At 38.6% G+C, this 21,618-nt stretch overlaps 1 protein-coding gene across 1 annotated transcript; it reads right to left on the reverse strand.

Moving 5' to 3' along the window:
* Positions 1–981: 981 nt before the first annotated feature.
* LOC115218371 (uncharacterized oxidoreductase SSP0419-like) lies at positions 982–14,584 on the reverse strand. Its single transcript, XM_029788140.2, has 6 exons — positions 14,439–14,584; positions 12,566–12,774; positions 11,901–12,041; positions 10,802–10,894; positions 3,848–4,006; positions 982–1,716 (listed from the first exon to the last, which is right to left on the reverse strand). The coding sequence occupies exons 1-6, from the start codon at positions 14,449–14,451 to the stop codon at positions 1,573–1,575; spliced, it is 759 nt and encodes a 252-aa protein (XP_029644000.1). The 5' UTR covers positions 14,452–14,584; the 3' UTR covers positions 982–1,572.
* Positions 14,585–21,618: the final 7,034 nt, after the last annotated feature.

Raw genomic sequence — 21,618 nt, forward strand, 5'->3', positions numbered from 1 at the left:
TGAAACAGTTAGCATTGTGTAAATATTTTGATATGGTTTCAAGCACCTTTCCTTGGTGAAAGGAAGAAAAAATATGTCATGCTATAAATATGGTTTTTCATTCACAAAAATGACAATTCTTCATCCTACCACAACCACAAAAAAGAAAAAAAATGTATTCATATAAAATGATTTAAAGCAAAAACGAAAAAAAATGTATTCACAAACCATTCTCTGATATTTTACCAGAGACTACATCAATCTAAAACTTTCATCAAGTAAACATTTTTTCCTCTTCATTCCTGTCATTTCATTAAATTAATCATTATATCTTAAAAATATCAATTTAGAAAAGTACTCTTGTGTTGTTGTTTCTTGTTTTTTTTTTCTTTTCTATTATTGTTTTTTTCTGCAAACAAAACTTAATCCATTGTTCTTTCTCCCATTATTTATTTATTTATTTAACAAGAACCTGCTCTGTCCCACCTCTCATACCTTAACCCTCATCTCCAAACTTAAAGATGCTGTGATCCCCACCTCTCAGGTTTCATAGTCTTGTGAGCTACAGGATGGCCTCACCAATGTCAGTGGCATGCAAGATGCTTCTAGTATATGCTTGCTATAAAATGGTTGGCATTTAGAAGGGCATCTAGTCATAGAAACCATGCCAAAGCAGACACTGGTGCACGATACAATCCTTGGACCCATAAAAGCCTGTCAAAGTGTCCAACTCATGCCAGCATAAAACAGTGACATTAAATGATGATAATGTTGATTAACTACTCCAGTAATATTTGATCTCCATAGCATGGAAAGCGGACGCTAAACGATGATGATGATGATGATGATGTGAATTTAAGTTTAAGGGAAAATTAAGTTTATACAAAAGTAGAGAAAATGATTCGCTATTATTTCTTGTAATAACGGTTGAAATAGTTTGAAAATGATGTTTCTTTCTAAATAGGACATTTCAGATATTGAAACACCTTTTGAGTTTGCAAGATATTACAGCAAAATATTGCTTTCCTATGATTAGGTAAAGGGCAAAATTTTGTTGATTGTCTCATCCTCATTCTATTATTGATACTCGATTTATTAACTGTGGAGGGCTGAAGAGTAAAGTGAATCTGAGTAATATTTAAATACAGAACACAGAAAAGTGGACCTAAACACTACAATTTAGAGTCTTGCTCTATCATTTCTGCCACTGCCTTTATCATAGCAAGATACTCTCTTCCAATACCCAGAATATTTAACGTTTTAAAATGTGAAACCAGAACACACAAATAGACTTATATATCAATGATTTAATTAAAAATTACATTCCAAAATGTTTTTAAGGTCCCTATTAATCTTAAAATTATTTAGAGTAAATCAAATTCATTTTAGATTATTTTAGCAAATTATGTTCATGATATTCAAAATAGCATAAAAATAGTTGTTCAAATTCATTTTTAGATCATTTTAGCAAATTGTGTTCAATTATCTAATATCAATTCAAAATAACATAAAAATCGTTGTTGGCTTTCATAATTTGATTTAGCTTCCTTTCCTAGGTTTTTTAATAACAAATTTGAACTGTGTATAATTACATTACATTGGTGCTTCCCTGGGCTGTATAAGAATTTCGTTAACGGCAGCATATTCTGGTTGTGATGTAGCGTAAATGCAAGCTTGTGCAACATCATCAGGCTCTAATATCTTTATTTTATTGTGAATATCATACAAATTAATTGCCTGTAAAATGGAAGAAAAATGAAAATACATCTATAAGTAAACTTAGAATCAACTAGTCAGGTGTAATAAGCTATGCTTTTAAAGTAGGTAATGCAAGAAGAAGAAATAGCGATGTAAGAAGGTTGATAATATGAAGTACATTGTTTATGTAACTATCCGAACGTTGCCGTAGCCAGTGCCGCATTGACTGGCCTCCATGCCGGTGGCACGTAACAAACACCATCCGATCGTGGCCGTTGCCAGCCTCGCCTGGCACCTGTGTCAGTGGCACGTAAGAAGCACCCACTACACTCATGGAGTGGTTGGCGTTAGGAAGGGCATCCAGCTGTAGAGACACTGCCAGATCAGACTGGGCATGGTGCAGCCTTCGGGCTTCCCAGACCCCAGTTGAACCATCCAACCCATGCTAGCATGGAAAACGGACGCTAAACGATGATGATGATGATGTTGATTTACAAACTTTGAGGGGCATGAAATAATTAGGTTTTATTGATGAAGTTCCAAATAATAACATGTAAATACTGGGTTAAAAACCCTTCAAGATAGAAAAAGTGAAAGGCTGCCTGTGGGACATTTCTATTCAATGGTTATTTTTAAAATTCTCATTGGTAAGAAGAAAGCTTGTAAAATGGGTGGAGAAATTTGAAGGATTGCTTTGGACCAATAGTGGAATGTCTATTAAATTTACAAAAGATGTAGTTTTCTCTCCAACAGGCAGCTTTTTTCTATCCAAAGGGTTTTTAAACCTGATATTTATATGCTATTATTTAGTTTTATCTAATTCTCAAAGACAAGTGGAACAGAGGAGGATGTGAGGTCTGGGATCTGCAGTTTTCAACTGGTCTTGTTCAAAGCCATCTCTTTCAAAACAAAAATTCACTTCTTCAATTCCAATGTCAAGGTCATTCTTGATGGGTTAGAAATTTGGAGGGTCATTAAAGCCATAAAGAGTAATCTACAGGCCTTTGTCAACAAATGTCTGCACTACATCCTCAAGATCTTGTGGCGAGAGAAAATTTCAAACAGAAGTCTGTGAAATAGAACAAGATGAACTCCCATCGATCAAGAAATTCTAAAAAGGAAATGGGGCTGGATTGGTAACACTAAGGAAGTTTTCAAACAGCATTGCAAGACAAGTGTTAGACTGACAGCCTGAAGGAAAGAGGAAAGTTAGATGACCTAAAACCTGGAAGGGATGTGTGGGGGATGGACCAAAAACTGGTATGAAATGGTTGTAGCCATATGCTCCTTATGGAGTAATGTGGACTAAACTAAAAAAAATGGCCAAAACAGCTATAGCTTTCATCTTTGGTGTCACATTTTTTAGAGCCAAAACGACCTCGATATCATATTGTCCATGTGATAGCTCAGTTCAGTATTAGATTTTCATAGTAAAATATGATATTTTAATATAAACTTTTGGAAATTGATGTTTTGATATTGGCTATCAAAATACACCAATGGGGAAGTTCTTAACCAGATCAAGCTGAATCTGTCGCTGGAAGCTAGAATTACCAAGCATAGATTAGCATATTTTGGTCAATCATGCTCGGAATGGTCAGTGGCAAGAGAGGAAGAGGCCGACCAAGAACCCTCTGGCTTGACACCATTAAGAGTGACACGGGAATGGCCATAGCCAATCTGAAAGGAGCGACCCAGGATAGAACTGGCTGGAGAACACTGATCCATCAAGTAACCGAGAGTCGACTTTGACTGAGCGGATAAGAAAGATCAAAATACATAGTGTAAACTTTTACTTTATTCTTGTCAAATTGAGCATCAGTCTGGAAATTTGTCTAATGTCACAATGAGTAGTGAAACAGCTAATATTAATTATCCTATTCAAACCTTTTAGGAATCTGATGCAAGTACAACACCAACTTTCCAAATGCCAACGGTTCAGAATCTTCTATAATCTGTATAAATAACAAGTACTTGTATTTCATTTAATCAATTAAGTAAATTTGATATTTGTTTGAGAGTGTGTAGGTCAATGTGATCACTCTCAGTTTGCAAAAATAAGTAACCCAGAAAAGCTTTGGAACCAAAGATTTTGGAAGAACATCATTGTACTTGTATTTTATTTATGTTTGTTCTAGGTAAGCAGTGAAAGGAATTAAATGCTAGATACCTCTTGATCTGTTGTATGATTTAATATCTCTGTTTCCACGTCACCTGGTTGAAGACATGTTACTCGTATTCCCAAGGAAGCCACTTCTAGTCTTAGAGCTTGGGATAAACCTTCAACAAAGAATTTTGATCCAGAATATACAGCTAAACCAGGAAACCCCTGAAAAATAGGGATTGGGAGAAAATAATAAATATATAGTGACGTATATTTGCCATTTGAATATGGCTAACCCCTAAGGGTGGATGCTACTGTAGTTTGTAGCCCCAGGAGGACACCTCCTCCAGCTGGCTATAGACACACTTTCTGTGCCCTATCAGTATTTGCGAAGGGAAGCCATCCTTTCCGTCTTCAACTTATGATACACACGGACTCGAGTTTCAGGGTATTGACCCGTCATCGGCGTGTGACAATCATAATTGTCGATGAGAAGTCGGTTCCCTTCACAAATACATATACTTTTTCCAGTATCGATTGACACTGATATTGAAAAAGTGAAATCAAACAATGATAAATCTATAAATAAATATATATATATTTTTATTAGACATGTGGTTTCAGATTTATGACAAAAAATTTGATTAGATGTGGTTGATGCCTTTCTGAAAGGTATTATCAATGTGCGATGAAGTGGGTGCAATTTAGAATTGAAAACAAGTCACTGATGTGATGAGCTGATTTGTTGCTGCTCTTTGGGCATAGATGATTTGGCACAAATGATTAGTTATTCAGCTTGTGTTGATGACTATTATTTTGTGGGGCTGGACACGTCTGCACACAAAGATACATAGGCAGAAAGAGTAAAAGGACATTACAATTTAATAATTGAACATGATGGACATAAACACTTTCCCTCTCTCCAGATACATAAGGAGAAATATGATTATGCACATAAACAGAAGAGGAGAGATAGAGAAGGAGGTGAGAACAAAAGGAACATTAAAATATCTGTATTAAGAGAGTCAGTGTTGAATCAGTAACACCAAACAAATGGTCTCTGTGGAATATTCATTTTAACAAGGGGCAAGTCTGCATAGTTTATAGGTGGTTTCAGTCAGTTAGCCTGTCTTGATGATTGGTACTTATTTTATTGACCTTGGAAGAATAAGAACTGAAGAAATAAAGGAATGTTGCAGTAAGAAACAATCTAATGAGCTGAACAGCAGAAAGTCTTCAGAAAAGAAATTCCTCTCAGGCAAGCGCTTTGGCCTTCAGCTTCTTACATGCTTAGGGAGCCAGGTCCATGACTCTTGGGTGACCTTCTCCTGACACTTTTTAGCTACTGAGAAATCCTAAATTTCACTCCTAAGCTTTAAGCGAGGTTCTGGGTGTATATATATATACATATATATGATACCTGTGCTTTTTTCTCTATCATACTTCAGCATTTCAACACCTGCCATAAAGCCCTCCCACTCTCTCAAATACTCTACTCCTCTATAGTCATAGATTTTTTCCCCACTGTTCCTTTTCTGTTTTACAAGTTACTAGTCACTCACTAGTGCCAGTGACAGGGAAAAAAGCACAGTACCCCTGTAAAATGGTTGGCATGAAAAAGAGCACCCAGCCATAGAAACCTTACCGAAGGTAACAATAAAGCCTGGCATAGCCTGAGGCTCACCAGATTCTGTCAAACTGTCAAGCCCCTTGCCAGCATGGAAACCGGATGTTAAATGATGATGATAAAAAATATATATATGATGATATAATAAATATATATTCATACAAATATATATATATGTGTGTATATATATATATATATATATCATCATCATCATCAACGTTAAACGATGATGATGGTGATATATATACAGGGTCATTGGAAAATGGTTTCTGTGATTTTAGTTGTCAGTTCCACTCTAGGCACAAGGCCCGAAATTTTGGGGAAGGTGGAGCAAGTCGATTAGATCGACCTCAGTACGCAACTGGTACTTAATTTGTTGACCCTGAAAGGATGAAAGGCAAATTCAACCGTGGCAGAATTTGAACTCAGAATGTATAGACAGACAAAATACCTATTTCTTTACTACCCACAAGGGGATAAACACAGAGAGGACAAACGGATTAAGTCAATTACTCCAGTGCGTAACTGGTACTTATTTAATCGACCCCGAAAAGATGAAAGGCAAATTCGACCTCGGCGGAATTTAAACTCAGAACGTAGCGGCAGACGAAATACCTATTTCTTTACTACCCACAAGGGGCTAAACACAGAGTGGACAAACAAGGATAGACAAACGGATTAAGTCGATTATATCGAGCCCAGTGCGTAACTAGTACTTATTTAGTCGACCCCGAAAGGATGAAAGGCAAAGTTGACCTCGGCGGAATTTGAACTCAGAACGTAGCGACAGACGAAATACCTATTTCTTTACTACCCACAAGGGGCTAAACACAGAGTGGACAAACAAGGATAGACAAACGGATTAAGTCGATTATATCGAGCCCAGTGCGTAACTAGTACTTATTTAGTCGACCCCGAAAGGATGAAAGGCAAAGTTGACCTCGGCGGAATTTGAACTCAGAACGTAGCGACAGACGAAATACCTATTTCTTTACTACCCACAAGGGGCTAAACACAGAGTGGACAAACAAGGATAGACAAACGGATTAAGTCGATTATATCGACCCCAGTGCGTAACTAGTACTTATTTAGTCGACCCCGAAAGGATGAAAGGCAAAGTTGACCTCGGCGGAATTTGAACTCAGAACGTAGCGACAGACGAAATACCTATTTCTTTACTACCCACAAGGGGCTAAACACAGAGTGGACAAACAAGGACAGACAAACGGATTAAGTCGATATATCGACCCCAGTGCGTAACTAGTACTTATTTAGTCGACCCCAAAAGGATGAAAGGCAAAGTTGACCTCGCGGAATTTGAACTCAGAACGTAGCGACAGACGAAATACCTATTTCTTTACTACCCACAAGGGGCTAAACACAGAGTGGACAAACAAGGATAGACAAACGGATTAAGTCGATTATATCGACCCCAGTGCGTAACTAGTACTTATTTAGTCGACCCCGAAAGGATGAAAGGCAAAGTTGACCTCGGCGGAATTTGAACTCACAACGTAATGCAGACGAAATACCGCTAAGCATTTCGCCTGGTGTGCTATCGATTCTGCCAGCACCCCGCCTTATTTTTGGTTGTTAATTGCACAAGCTGTAAGCAAGCAATCTGTATGAAATCAATGTGGGACTGTATAACAACAATAGGAGTTTTGATATTTGCCACTGTTTCACTAGTGAACATCTGATCAGTCACTCCATGACAATAATGGCGACTGTACAGCAGAAAGCGCAATGTGTGTTGTGGCATGCTGAGTATATAAGGCGGCGAACTGGCAGAAACGTTAGCACGTCGGGCGAAATGCTTAGCAGTATTTCGTCTGCCGTTACGTTGTGAGTTCAAATTCCGCCCAGGTCGATTTTACCTTTCATCCTTTCGGAGTCGATAAATTAAGTACCAGTTACGCACTGGGGTCAATGTAATCGACTTAATACCTATGTCTGTCCTTGTTTGTCCCCTCTATGTTTAGCCCCTTGTGGGTAATAAAGAAATAGGTAGGCCGAGTATAAGTCAGTTGTTTTAGTGCAATATCATTTTCGGCGACTTATGGACGAGATCCACCTACAGACAAAACCACTGTTCGTTGGTTTAACGAAACTGGAAATGTAAAGATTAAGAAATCGCCAGGCTGGCCACGCACGTGGGACGAGAATGTGGAGCGTTTGAGACTGTTGTGTTTGCATAGTCTTAAAAAGTCCATTGCTCAATGCAGTTTGGAACTTTATATGCCTAAGACAACGATTCAAAATGTGCTGTATAAACGCCAAAGACTTGCATGCTTACAAAATTCAAATGGCACAGGAGTGGCTTTGTGGTAAGTAGCTTGCTTACCAGCCACATGGTTCCGGGTTCAGTCCCACTGCGTGGCACCTTGGGCAAGTGTCTTCTACTATAGCCTCGGGCTGACCAAAGCCTTGTGAGTGGATTTGGTAGACGGAAACTGAAAGAAGCCCGTCGTATGTATATATATATATATTATATATATATATATATATATATATATATATATATATGTATGTGTGTGTGTGTCTGTGTTTGTCCCCTCCCAACATCGCTTGACAACCGATGCTGGTGTGTTTAGGTCCCCGTAACTTAGCGGTTCGGCAAACGAGACCGATAGAATAAGTACTGGGCTTACAAAAGAATAAGACCCGGGGTCGAGTTACTCGACTAAAGGCAGTGCTCCAGCATGGCCGCAGTCAAATGACTGAAACAAGTAAAAGAGTAAAGAGTATGAAACATAAAATTAAGGAGAAAGATAGGCTTAAACGTGTCGGATTTGCTGTATTGATGCTAAGAGAAACTGATGACAATGATAGTTATCTTGACAGAATTCTATTTAGTGATGAAGCAACGTTCCACATTAATGGTCGTGTTAGCTGACATAACAGTTAGATATGGAGAGCTCAGCAAACCAATGGAGCTTTCCAGTACGGCCATGATTTGCCCAAGGTTAATGTGTAGTGTGAACTCCTTCCCTGTAGTGTTGTTGGCCCTTTTATGTTTGCAGAAAACACGATTACGGACGCTAGTTACTTGGACGTTTTAGAAATGTATGTGTTCCCTCAAATTGCAGTCATTGAAAGAGAAAAGGGAAATCGTGTAATTTTCCAGCAGGACGGAGTGCAGGTTCTCTACAGCTATAATGTGCAACAAGCTCTCAACAACAGATTCCCTGGCCTTTGGATTGGAAGGAATGACCCTGTTTTGTGGTCACCTAGAAGCCCTGATCTGACTCCTTTGGATTTTTTTTCTTTTGGGGTTATCTTAAGAATATTGTCTACTCAGAAAAAAAAACCGGGATCTGCGACATTTAAGAGAGAGAATCCATGCGAAATGATTCAGCCACCTGGAAGGAGGTTGACTATCGATTAGATGTTTACCGTGCGACTAGAGGAGCTCATATCGAAATCTACGAAGTAATGTAAAAAAAATTTAAGATTTTCTGTGTTTTGGTGTGTAAATAAATAGTATACTTTTAATACAGACTTAGTTATTTCATTTTGAAATCACAGAAACCTTTTTCGATGACCCTGTGTGTATGTGTGTGTGTGTGTATATATATATATATATACTTTATATATATATATATATATATTTATATTTATAGTTAAGTTTATTTGTCAATAGAATGTGGCAGTCCTACACAGGACAATGTTACTATTGTTTAGCCCCAAGAAAACCTCTTTTCCAGCTGGCTATCGACACACAGTTTGTGTCCATATAGTTTGAGCAAGGGAAACAATCCAGAAACTTAGGTCTTAGAATCACGAAGGCTAGAAATGGGAGCGATAACCTCCCTTGCTCATGCTAAACAGACACAAACTGTGTGTTGGTAGTCAGCTGAAAAGAGGTTTTCCTGGGGCTAAACAGTAATAACATTGTCCAACACTTTACTGTGTAAGATTGCCACATTCTGTTGGTAAATAAAGTTTACTGTTTGGTACTGTTATTGCATATCCTCACTCAGACATTTAAAACTAGTTGTTTTTCTCTTTATATATATATGTATATATATTTATATATATATATATATCATCATCATCATCATCATCATCGTTTAACGTCCGCTTTCCATGCTAGCATGGGTTGGACGATTTGATTGAGGGCTGGCGAACCAGATAGCTGCACCAGGCTCCAATCTTGATCTGGAAGAGTTTCTACAGCTGGATGCCCTTTCTAACACCAACCACTCCGAGAGTGTAGTGGGTGCTTTTTACGTGCTACCGGCACGAGGGCCAGTCAGGCGATATTGGCATCGCCCTTGCTCGAAAGTTTTTACACGTGCCACTGGCACAAGTGCCAGTAAGGCGACGCTGGTAACGATCACGCTCAAATGGTGCCTTTTATGTGCCACCGGCACGGAAGCCAGTGAGTCGCTCAAGCAATGATCACCATGGATGGTGCTCTTAGCACCCTACTAGCATGAGGCATGTGAGGTACATTACATCTGGAGACAACAGGTGAAGTTAGAGTGGGATAAGAATCCGCTGTGAGCTACCAGCTTGCAGTGTTTCTCAGTGTAAGCGAGAAGGAAGAAAAAGGGTGAATGTCTTAATTCTCCTGCTTCAATAGTCTCGCCAACAAGAGTCTCGCCATCGTCTTGCGTATGGCAAATGGTGGCAGGCGAGATCTCACTCCTGTCTCAGACATGGTAATGGCTACTGGCGAGATATCGTACAAAATGGTGTTGGCTTCTTGTGCCTTGCTACATATATATATATATATATATAACGGGAAAGTTTACAAAAATAAACAAAAGACGAAGGCAGATGGAGTACAAACAAACAAATGTATTAGTATAGCGCTCAGGAATGGAAATAGAAAAAGTCTTTTATGTTTCGAACCTATGCTCTTCGACAGAAAGATACACAGAAAAAAACAAGGAGAGAAAAAAATGCATGTAGGAGCTAACGATCTATCATGGCATCCTGATATATATATATAGTAATATAGTTTCTTTGAAGCCATTGGCATAAAGAAGTAAAATAGCAAAATATTAAAAAACAAAGAGCTTTTTACAATGTGAAAAGGAAGAAGTTTAACAACCTTTATATATTTCTGGTACAATGGTCCATCATCAGAAATAAACGATGAAAATCTATACAATACTAGCCTGTACTTCCACCTATAACACCAAGATTTGTCCTTTTTTCCTCAGGAGAGTAGGGAAATGAAATCCATATGCTTTCATTCAATAATGTTTGTTATATTCATAAAATGAAGACCTCACAATCAGGCATCTCTAACATGTCTTGCAGCAAACTTATATTCTAAATTATTCCACACAATTAATCTGCACAGTGTGAAATATTCCTAATACTACAACAACGCAGATAAATGAAGTGATGATATATAAAGCTAAAACAAAGCTATATACTTTTCTTCCTGCATCAGAGGATATGTTGACGATATGACCAGACTTTTTCTTTATCATCCCATCAAGGACAGCACCAATACAGTTAGTCACACCCTGAAAAAACAAAAATGAAATGGTGTTCATTTTTCCAGTTTTATATTTTTCAAAAATTCAATACAATTTATTAAAAGCATTCCCTCTCTCCCTTTCGGAGAGGCACTGAGCAGCTATATGCACACATACACACAAGGCAAAGGGTGAAATTAATTAATTAAGAAGTAATCAGTAATTTCACCAAGTAGAATTCGGCATGTAAAAGACCAATTCATGGTAAGTTTAAGTAATACTAAATAATTAGGGTTCAGCAACGATTTGCCTCACCACTTTGACTGCTATTTCTAAATTCGGTGTGGTGAGGCAAATCGTTGCTGAACCCTAATTATTTAGTATATATATATATATATATATACGTTTATATATTTGTTGTGCAAGATTTTTTATGTGAAATCGTGTGTTGAAACAGATATTGTTGTATTTCGGAATGGTCATTTTGCCAGTTTAGATTAAGTTTAATGTAAAAAATAAATAACACTGAAGCAAAGTAACACCAAATATATAGTGCGTGTGTTTTTATTGGCTAAACTGGCAAAATGACCATTCCGAAATACAACAATATATATATATTATATATATATATATATGGCTGTGTGGTTAGGGAGCTTGCTTCCTAGCTACATGGTTTCGGGTTCAGTCCCACTGCATGGCACTTTGGGTAGGTGTCTTCCACTATAGCCCCGAGCCGACCGGAGCTTTGTGATTGAATTCGGCAGGTGGAAGTTACTGCCGTGTGTGTATGTGTGCGTATAGCTGCTCAGTGCCTCTCCAAAAGAGAGAGAGGGGATATATATATATATATATATATATATATATATTATATATATATATATATATATGTATGTTTTGTATGTTTGCATGTTACAGATATGTATATATACAGTGTACTGTTATGTGACTCTTTGCAGGTCTGTATTGTATGTATCTGTGTGCAGGTGTATATAGTTTTATGTCTACATGTGTATACTGTATGTTTCTTTATACAGGTACATATTAAATGATTTACCTTGCAATTAGTGTCTATCATACTATCCCATTCATCTTCTTTATGGTTTTTCATCAATGTGTAATATGAAGTACCAGCACAATTGACCAAAATATCAACTGGTCCAAAAGAACATTCTGTATGTCGAACAAGCTCTTTCACCTGCAAGAAAAAAAAAAAACATTGACAACAGTTGTTTTTTTTCCATTATTGATTGTTGGTATTGCTATTGTAGCTTTTCTTGTTTTCATTATCTTGCTTTTATGGTGGAAATTATTTTAATGTAACACACTTTAAATTTCGTGTCAAAATTGTGATGATATTTGGTCAATAACTGATGAGGGGCTTAAGCTTGTCTGTGTCCATTCTGTGTGTGTTTTCTGTTTTTCTGTACTTTCATGTTTATTCTCCCTGTAAAGTCCTTTAGGCAAAGTCTTCTATTATAGACCTGAGTTGACCAATGCCTTGTAAGTGAATTTGGTAGATGGAAACTATCAGGAAGCCTGTCATGTATACATGTATATATATATATATATATATATATATATATATATATATATGTGTGTGTGTGTGTGTGTGTGTATCTTCATGCTTGTGTTTGTTTCCCCACAACTTGACAACTCGTGTTAGTTTGTTTATGTCCCTTGATGCGCTGAAGAAGCCATAGTAAAAAGTAACTTTCATACCTGCTGTTTGTCAATAACATCTGTTTTAACGGCAATGACTTGGCCTTGAGCACCTTCTGAGAACTTCTTGCATAATTCCTGCAGCTTATCTTCCCTGCGAGCAGCCATAGCAACATTTGCACCTGCTTTAACAAAGGCTTCTGCAATTGCACAACCGATTCCACTTGATGCACCCGTTACAATGACAACTTTTCCATGGATGTTGGTATCTGTAATATCAAATGAGGAAAATGCATATTTAACACAGCTTCCCCATTGTCATTGCAGTAATGGTGGAAGTGGGATCAATTGCTTGACCCCATGGTATCCATCAGTGGGTTACTCTTTTAAATTTTTTACTTCAGCCATTAGACTGGCCATGCTGGGAATACTGCCTTGAAGAATTTTTAGTCAAATAAATCGACCCCAATACTATTTCTTTTTAAGACTGGTATTTATTCAATCAATCTCTTTTGCTGAACTGCTAAGTTGTAGGGATGTAAACATACCAACACCATTTCAGTTCTATATTTAAGAGATGAAGAATTATGTGTAATTCTTCATCAATAAGTAAAATAATTATAATTGATCAGGAATTGAACCCAGATTGCAGGTACAACAGCAGTAGTCAGCACAATACAGGTGAAGTTATGTTAAGTCAGTGACCTAGAAGTAGTAACTAGTAAGACCCTAAGATATTAATGTTGCAGTTCCTTGAACTCATAGGACTGGTTACTCAGTTTCCATGGCATATAAATGACTGAGATCCCAGTTTTCCTTCTGAAAGGGACACCGGTCCATTGAAGGAGTACTAGTCCATAACATTTACAGCTGAGTGGACTGGAGTTATATGAAGTGTTTTTCTCAAGAACACAATGCACTACCCAGTCCAGAAATTGAAACCACAAGCTTGCAATTGTGAGTGGAACACCCGAAGCCCTAGATCATGCACTTTCACTGTCAGAGTTAGTAGCATGTTTTAAAAGGGAATAACAAAACCTCAGACAAATGTTTCAGATAATGGCATATATATGACATTGTCTCAGATAGATACAGTTGGTTTCCCTGGACATTTCCTATGCCAGGATGAGTGTTATGTTCATCACATTGAGGTAGAGTTAAAGAGACAATCCATGCAGTGGAAACACTACTCCTCACCTGCTCCAAAAAAGGTCAAAGTTGTTTCAGCTACAAGGAAGGTGACAGCCACAGGTTTTAGGGATGCAAAAAGCATTATGTTTGTTGACTATCTTCAAAAGAACCTCACCATTTATGGAGAGTACTGTGCCAGCTTGCAAAGGGAGTTACGAAAGGGCATGAAAACCAAACACTCAGGAAACTGACAAAAGGGATCTTGTTCATTACAGCAATGCTTCAACACACAAGTTCTTGGTTTCATGTGTGACTGTGGCTTTGAACTGGTTGATCACCCTCCCTATTCTGATTTGGGCCCCATTTTATTATCATCTGTTCCCCTACATGAAAAAACACTTGGCCGGGAAGCAGTATTGCAGTGATGATGTCACAACTGCTGTTCAATACTTCTTTGACTAACAGGATAAAAGCTTCTTCACTAATTGGACACAGGTACTGCATCACCAATGGAAGAAGTGTGTGAATGAGAAGGGGGACCTATGTTGAAAAATTAGTCTCATTTTGTCACATTTGATGAAAGTGTCTTGGTCAACCAATGAACTCTTCAGTTGATCCTTGAACATGAAAATTACCTCTACCACTCACTTTATAAAGTAAAAGGTAAAGTTAATTGAAGCCAGATTTCAACTCGGAGAAAAGAAATTAAATACTGCTGCTGCCACTCAGGATTACTATGAAGAATATATTTGTAGTTTAAATAGATTTTTAGAAAAAAAAAAAAAGATTTTGATGAACTTACTGACAGCACTCATTCTTGATAATTTCTGTGGTAACAAAGTTTGTCAAAATATAGTTTCAAAAGAGTTGAATCAATATCAGGATATTCTCCAGAATTTCAAGCAAATTACAATTTCTGAATGTACTTAGAGCAGAAAAAATTGAGCATTTCTGTGAAGGCAGAAAAATAATAGAGAGATTATTTGTAATTAACAATATTTTCTTTAAATTAAATATAATAAACCAACAAAACAAGGATAATGATATTAGACATTATAAGAACCAATTTGCAACAGATTTGCAGACAGAACTCGAACCATGCTTGCCAGGAAAGCATCTTACCAAATACAGAGTGCCATTTTGCTGATTACATGGAGCTTAAATGAAGTTTCAGTTTCCTTAGTGGTTGTCAGTTGATCTTTTCTATCTCAAATGTTAAATTATAATTATACCAAACTTTTACTTTGAAAAATAAATTAGTTAACACTAGAGAAAAAGAAGTCTTAATTGCTTGCGTATACAAAGGTTTCTTTTTAAAAAAATTCAGATAATTGAAATTTATATAAGATCCATAAACTGTTTTTCTAAACTCAACTCTAATAACTGTGGTGTTATGAGCCAGGCTATGTTGTAGGGGAAGGACCGGAAGTGAGGGAGGATGCATGTCCTGTTGGAAGTGGGGCCTGTGGGTCCCACCAAAAGGGCTGTGGTGGGCATGTGGGGTCGGTGAGGTGCGAGTGGTCAGTTGGTGGTGAACAGCATACGAGAGCAGACCTGTTAGATGGTACAGCAGCAGACAGAGTACATGGTACAGTGGCAGAAAGAGCATGTGGACATTGTGAGTGACCCTTCCAGATTGACAGGTGAGACTACCGCAATTCTCTCTCTGCTTTCCATCTTTTCCTCCCTCACATCACAAGCTATTTTGGCACAAAAAAAAAAATGATGGGTATGGTCCATATTTCAAGCAAGACGGTTAGGCCATTTTGTGGTGAGGGAAACGTCACTGCATGGTTGAAAAAAATTAAGTTAGTGGCAAGACTCCACAGTATAGATGACCTAGCAAGTTTCATACCATTGTACCTTGATGGATCAGCGTTGGTGCTATACCTGAAAATGGAGGAGAAAGACTAGTTAAGCACAGAGAAAATAGAAGTCTGGCTGATAGAGGCTTTCACTGAAGGGCCATTTATGGCATATGGTCGACTGGGGAAAGCGAAGTGTTTTCCAATGAAATCAAGAGATTGGCCAAACTTACGGGATACGAAGATGATGCATTGGAACAAACGGTTAAATTAGCATTTGTGGCAGGATTTCCTGACCATGTGTTGGTCAAACTGCAAAAGCTGCTGAATATTCACTCCATGGCAATGGTAGAGGTAATATCTCAGGCCAGAGTCCTCACCTTGTATTGCAGGATGACGCCTTTAGCAGCGACTTCAACAACGAGAAGGGGTCAAACAGAGCGGCAGAGAGGAAGGAATGTGTGCAACCCTTCAAAGGGCCGTGTTTTTGGTGTCAGGGTTTGTACATGGTGAGAAGCTGCAAATAACCGAAGCCTGGAGTAATTTGCTATCGATGCAGAAAAAACAGGCCACATCGCTAGTGAATGCATTCAGAGAAACGGCCTAAGGGAGACTACTATGCCAGTAGTCATCCTGTCGAAAGAAAAGAGGTGCGTATACAGTCATTGCCAATAGTGGAAGTCATGGCGAACGGAAAGGTGTCACGAGCCCTCATGGACATGGGCTGCTCAACAACCCTAATGACTCCAGAGGTGGTAGAAGAATGGAGTGAAGCGAGTAGTGTAAGGGCTGTTGACGGTATGGAAGTTGAATGCAGAAGAAGTAGTGATGTGGAGATGGTGGTAGAAGGAAAGAGATTGGGGTTGTGTACGATCGTTATTGACTGCATGGTGAACGGAATCAATGTGGTGATGGGGATGGATGCCATTGTCCGTTTGGGAGGTGTCACAGTCAATGAAGCTGGTTGAATTCAGCACTGAAGATTATGGCGACAGTTCTCAAAACCATTCTGGGAAAGGCGGACAAAGTGAAAAGAGCCACCAATTCCTATATTGATAACATTCTGGTGGACAAGAGCATAGTGTCAGCAAAGGAAGTCATAAGCCACCGGAAGAGTTTTGGGCTAAACTACTGGGGGAGGAGCTGCCCAGGGTCTCAAGCTATGGAGAGACAAGGCTGACATGTTGGTGTTTCAGAGAGGGAATGAGATCCCAGAACTAGGCAAGAACTGTTTTCTGTGTGTGGGAAGCTGCTGGAACACTATCCGATTGCAAGATGGTTCTGGACAGCATGCAGCTTCAAGAGGCGAGCTGAAGAAGTGAGGTGGAGTGACAATGTGGGAAAGAAGATAACTGACATGATGCAAGAAGTCTTGGAGAGAGTGACTGCAGAGGACCCAGTAAGAGGAAACTGGTATGTATCCAAATTGAAGAATGGGATCGTGTGCTGTGATGCTAGCAGCATAGTAACAGGAGTTGTCATGGAAATTGGAGGTGTTGTGGTGGAGGATGTGGCCTGGCTCAGGAAGAAGGATGACTGCAACCACATCAATGTGGCAGAGCTGGATGCTGTGTTGAAGGGGATGAACCTGGCCATGAGGTGGAGGCTGCATACCATCAAGATCCGGACTGATTCAGCCATTGTACTTAGATGGGTAGGATTAGAGGTCACTGGTGAGCGGAGGGTGCGAACCAAAGTGGGCGCAGAGATGCTGATAAGATGCCGTTTGGGAATTCTGGGTGAGCTAGCTGCTGAGTTTGGCCTGAGGCTGAGTGTGTTTTTTATGCCCTCTGAGAGGAATAGAGTGGACGTCCTGACTAGAGTAAAGAAAGCCTGGTTGCTGGTGCCAGAGGATCTGGAGCAAGGAGTGGCTGCAGTTTGTTGACTGAGTGACTCGGAGCTGAGGAGACTGCATACCATGCATCACATGGGGGTAGACAGGACCTTGTTCCTAGCCAGGAAAGTTGACTCTGACATGACCAGGCAGAGTGTGCAGAGAGTGGTTGGGAGCTGTGACAGGTGCCAGTTCATTCAACCCACTCTGGGTGTGCATGAAGCAGGAAGCATTCCAGTGGATTACAATTGGAAACAACTGGAACACTATCAGCAGGGTACATACCTCTCGATGGTTGACTGCAGACTGGGGTGGTTTGCCATATGGAGAGAGATAAAGATGGGGACCACAGAGGAAATCACAAGAATACTAAATGAGATATTCCTAGAATGAGGCACTGTGGATGAGGTGCTTCTGGACAATGGCATTGCATTTTGCATGGAGGTGCTGAGGGAAATGCTCGACAAGTGGAATGTTAGCCATTTCTTAAGGGTGGCATACCAGCCAAGTGGCAATGGGGTTGTAGAGAGGTATCATCACACCATCAAAGCCATTGCAGAGAGGGGCCACATTTCACTGGTTGAGGCCGTTTTTTGGTATAATATGTCACCCAGGTTGGGACAGGCTGAGGAGCCAGTGTCACACAGGGCAATATTCAAATATGAGTGGAGACATCCATGTACTGCACAATCTGCAGAAGAGAAAGAGCATGCCGTTGTGCAGGTTGGGAAAGAAATCTGAGTTTAACCTCCAAATGCGCAGTGCACATCACAATGGGGAAATAACCTCTGTAAATACAAGGAACAATGTGTCTGTAGATGGCATGTCACATCATGTTTTGGATGTGCACAGGATCATCAATGCAATGGAGGATGGAGCCAACAGTAATGGACAAAAGGAAAAAGCCAGCAGCAACATGCCAGGAACTGAGGCCAGGCCTGAAGTCCCATGGCGGTTGCAGAGGGAGTGGTGCCCTCCTCACTGACTGGCTGATTACAAGACAAGTTAAGGCATGTGGTCAGGGTTGAGGAGAGGGTGTGGGCAGGTTGATTGAATGATATTCGGATTGGCGTGGGGGCATGAGGTGTTATGAGCCAGAAGTGAGGGAGTACGCATGTCCTGTTGGAAGTGGGGCTTGTGGGTCCCACCAGAAGGGCCACAGTGGGCTCGCAGGGTCAGTGAAGCACGAGCGGCCAGTTGGTGGTGGACAGCATATGAGAGCAGACCTGTTAGACGGTATGGTGGCCAACAGAGCATGTGGACATTGTGAGTGATCCTTCCAGATCAACAAGTCAGACTACCGCAATTCTCTCTCTGCGTTTTGTCTTTTCCTCCTTCACATCACAATAACTATATTATTGAAACACATATAAGAAAGACAAGAATTAAATTCAATTTATAGTATGATATTATATATAATTTAACTTAAAAAAACACTTTAAAACAATATAAGTAAAAACTAATAAGTTAGTAGATTTGAAAATACAACTGACCATATGGTTTCTTACTGATTCACAACTATCCACTACTACTATTAGTAACTTTCAGAAAATTCAAATAATACAATAGACTTGAAATTCTATCAATATGCCTTGTGACTATAAAGTATGTGGTATCATTAAAAAAAATAATTTTTCTATGAATAACCACTCCCAGCCTAACCAAGGACAATTTCTGACCTCAATAATGTCTATTGCTGATATTATTTCACCTAGACAAACTGAAGATAAACATCTCATTGAAGAAAGTTCAAAATTTACTACTATGTACAACTCTAATGCAAATTAATTGAGGAGAAAATTTGTCTTTAAACAATGCCAAACTTTTATGCCCTGAAGAGATCACACCTGTAATGCATAAATTACAGCATATGAATATGCAACAAAATGCAATTGGTGTGATCAAAACACCTGTCAGACTTTTATACTAACTGGAAATAAACAAAGTTTAAAGCCAACCACTCCAAGAGTGTAGTGGGTGCTTTTATGTGCCATTGGCACGAGGGCCAGTCAGGCGGTACTGGCAATGACCAGACTGAAATTGTGTTTTTTACATGCTACCTGCATAGGAGCCAGTTGAGCAGCGCTGGCAACGACCTTGCTTGAATATTTTTTTCACATGCCATTAAGGCGACGCTGGTAACGATCACACTCGAATGGTGCTTTTTATGTGCCACCAACATGGGAGCCAGTCAGCTGCCCTGGCAACAATCGCGCTTGGATGGCTTTGGACGGCCCATGGCTATAGTAGAAGACACTTGCATAAGGTGCCACACAGTGGGACTGAACCTAGAACCATGTAGTTTGGAGCATATGTATGTGTGTATGTATGTGTTTATATATGTGTCAGTATATACTTTTGCATGTATATATGTATAGGTTTGTCTAGAAGTTTGTATATTTGTTTTGTCTGTGTTATACTTGTGTTTATACTTGTTCTCTCTCTCTCTATATATATATGTGTGTGTGTGCACACAGATGCACGTGTGAGTGTATATATATATATATATATCATCATCATCATCATCATCGTTTAACGTCCGTTCTCCATGCTAGCATGGGTTGGACGGTTCGACCAGGGTTCTGGGAGCCAGAAGGCTGCACCAGGCTCCAGTCTAATCTGGCAATGTTTCTACAGCTGGATGCCCTTCCTAACGCCAACCACTCCGTGAGTGTAGTGGGTGCTTTTTACGTGCACCTGCACTATATATATATATATATATATATACATAACAATCAAGGAACGGCCGCGGTGGCAAAAAAATTCTACAAAATTTTTTTGCCACCCTATATTGATAATTATGAATTTTCTGGTTATTCCGTAATGGAATCGGCGGCTTATATTTATTTGCTGCCGATAAATTTGGCGCGAGTGCGATGATTTGAAAATTTTAGGTCAGATATTGCCGAGGCAGGTCGGAAATCCCTCGTGAAAATATCTGTTCCGACTTGGCTATTTCTTACTGATGAATCTAAGGGCCTATGGAAGATTGGCTTGATTTAATTTAATCAGGTTAGTTTAACCATTAACAGTAGATGAAGCGGTGCATCGTATAAGAAATTACAGGGTAAATTTTTTTTAATTTTCTCCTGGTTTACGGAATTGATTTTTATTTGCGGTTGAAGCTTTGGCTGTTATTTCTAGTGGGTGAATGGCCTATTATGGCCGTTCCTTGATTGTGATGTTGAACTTAAAAATGGTCTATGACTATTTAATTTTTTCCCACTAGGCCGCTGGTGGCAAAAAAATTCTACAAAATTTTTTTGCCACCCTATATTGATTAATTATATATATACATATATATGCATGTGTGCATGCACATACACACACACACACACACACACACAATATAGGCATGTGATTTTACATATATAAGATATCTTTTAACCTGGTTTGCAAGTATCATTTTACGGCTATCTAATATCTTCACATATTCAATGCGTCTGAATTGTTTGAGCAGATGTTGGCAGACATACAGCCTTTATATATGTATGTGAATCTATTAACTTTTAAAGTCCTATAGGGTCTTCAATGTGTAAATCTTTCAATATTATTAGAAACTAGAGATTTTGGTGAAATGCAGTTAGTTCAGGATAACAATAATAGAAACATAACTATTGTATGAATTTGTATTAAATTTACTGATATGATATATTGATTGACGGTATGTACAGTGAAAGTGGTTTTTATCTATTGTTGATTTTTTTATACCAGTGATCAAGCCCTTTTATCTACCAAGTTTAGTTGAATACAGTGAAGTTGATTATATATGTACATATATACTTTTACAAGAAATTGATTCCTGATCATAGATTTTATAATTAGATCATTGATAAATATATAATGCTAAATAAGATCATTAATAAATAATATTACTGAATTGTAACTCACTGTTCTTAACCAACAAGTTGAAGGGAACAAAATCTGGAGAAATTTTCTTGATGAAAAGCAAAGAAATAAACAAACGTTGTGCAGGTAAGGAGTCCTTTTGCAGTTTAATTATTTTCTGGTGCATATGAGCTCTCTCTTATGATATTTGACCTAAACAAATAACGCTTTGCAATTGGGCAACAGCTACTAATATCTAGTCTCAGACATAAACGTAGTCTCTTTTGATAAGCTAACTGTATTTGTTACTTTCTTTTTATACTCTTTTAGTTCAACACACACACACACACACGTGTCAACTACAGTGACTAAGTTTTCATATTTTGATGATGAGATGGACACTCATACTGTGTACAAAAAAATTAATAATAATCATTAATAATGTACAACTATTAATATTAATAATAATAATAATAATAATAATAATAATAATAATAATAATAATAATAAAATAA

Source organism: Octopus sinensis, linkage group LG13, assembly GCF_006345805.1.
Source record: "Octopus sinensis linkage group LG13, ASM634580v1, whole genome shotgun sequence".
NCBI lineage: Eukaryota > Metazoa > Mollusca > Cephalopoda > Octopoda > Octopodidae > Octopus > Octopus sinensis.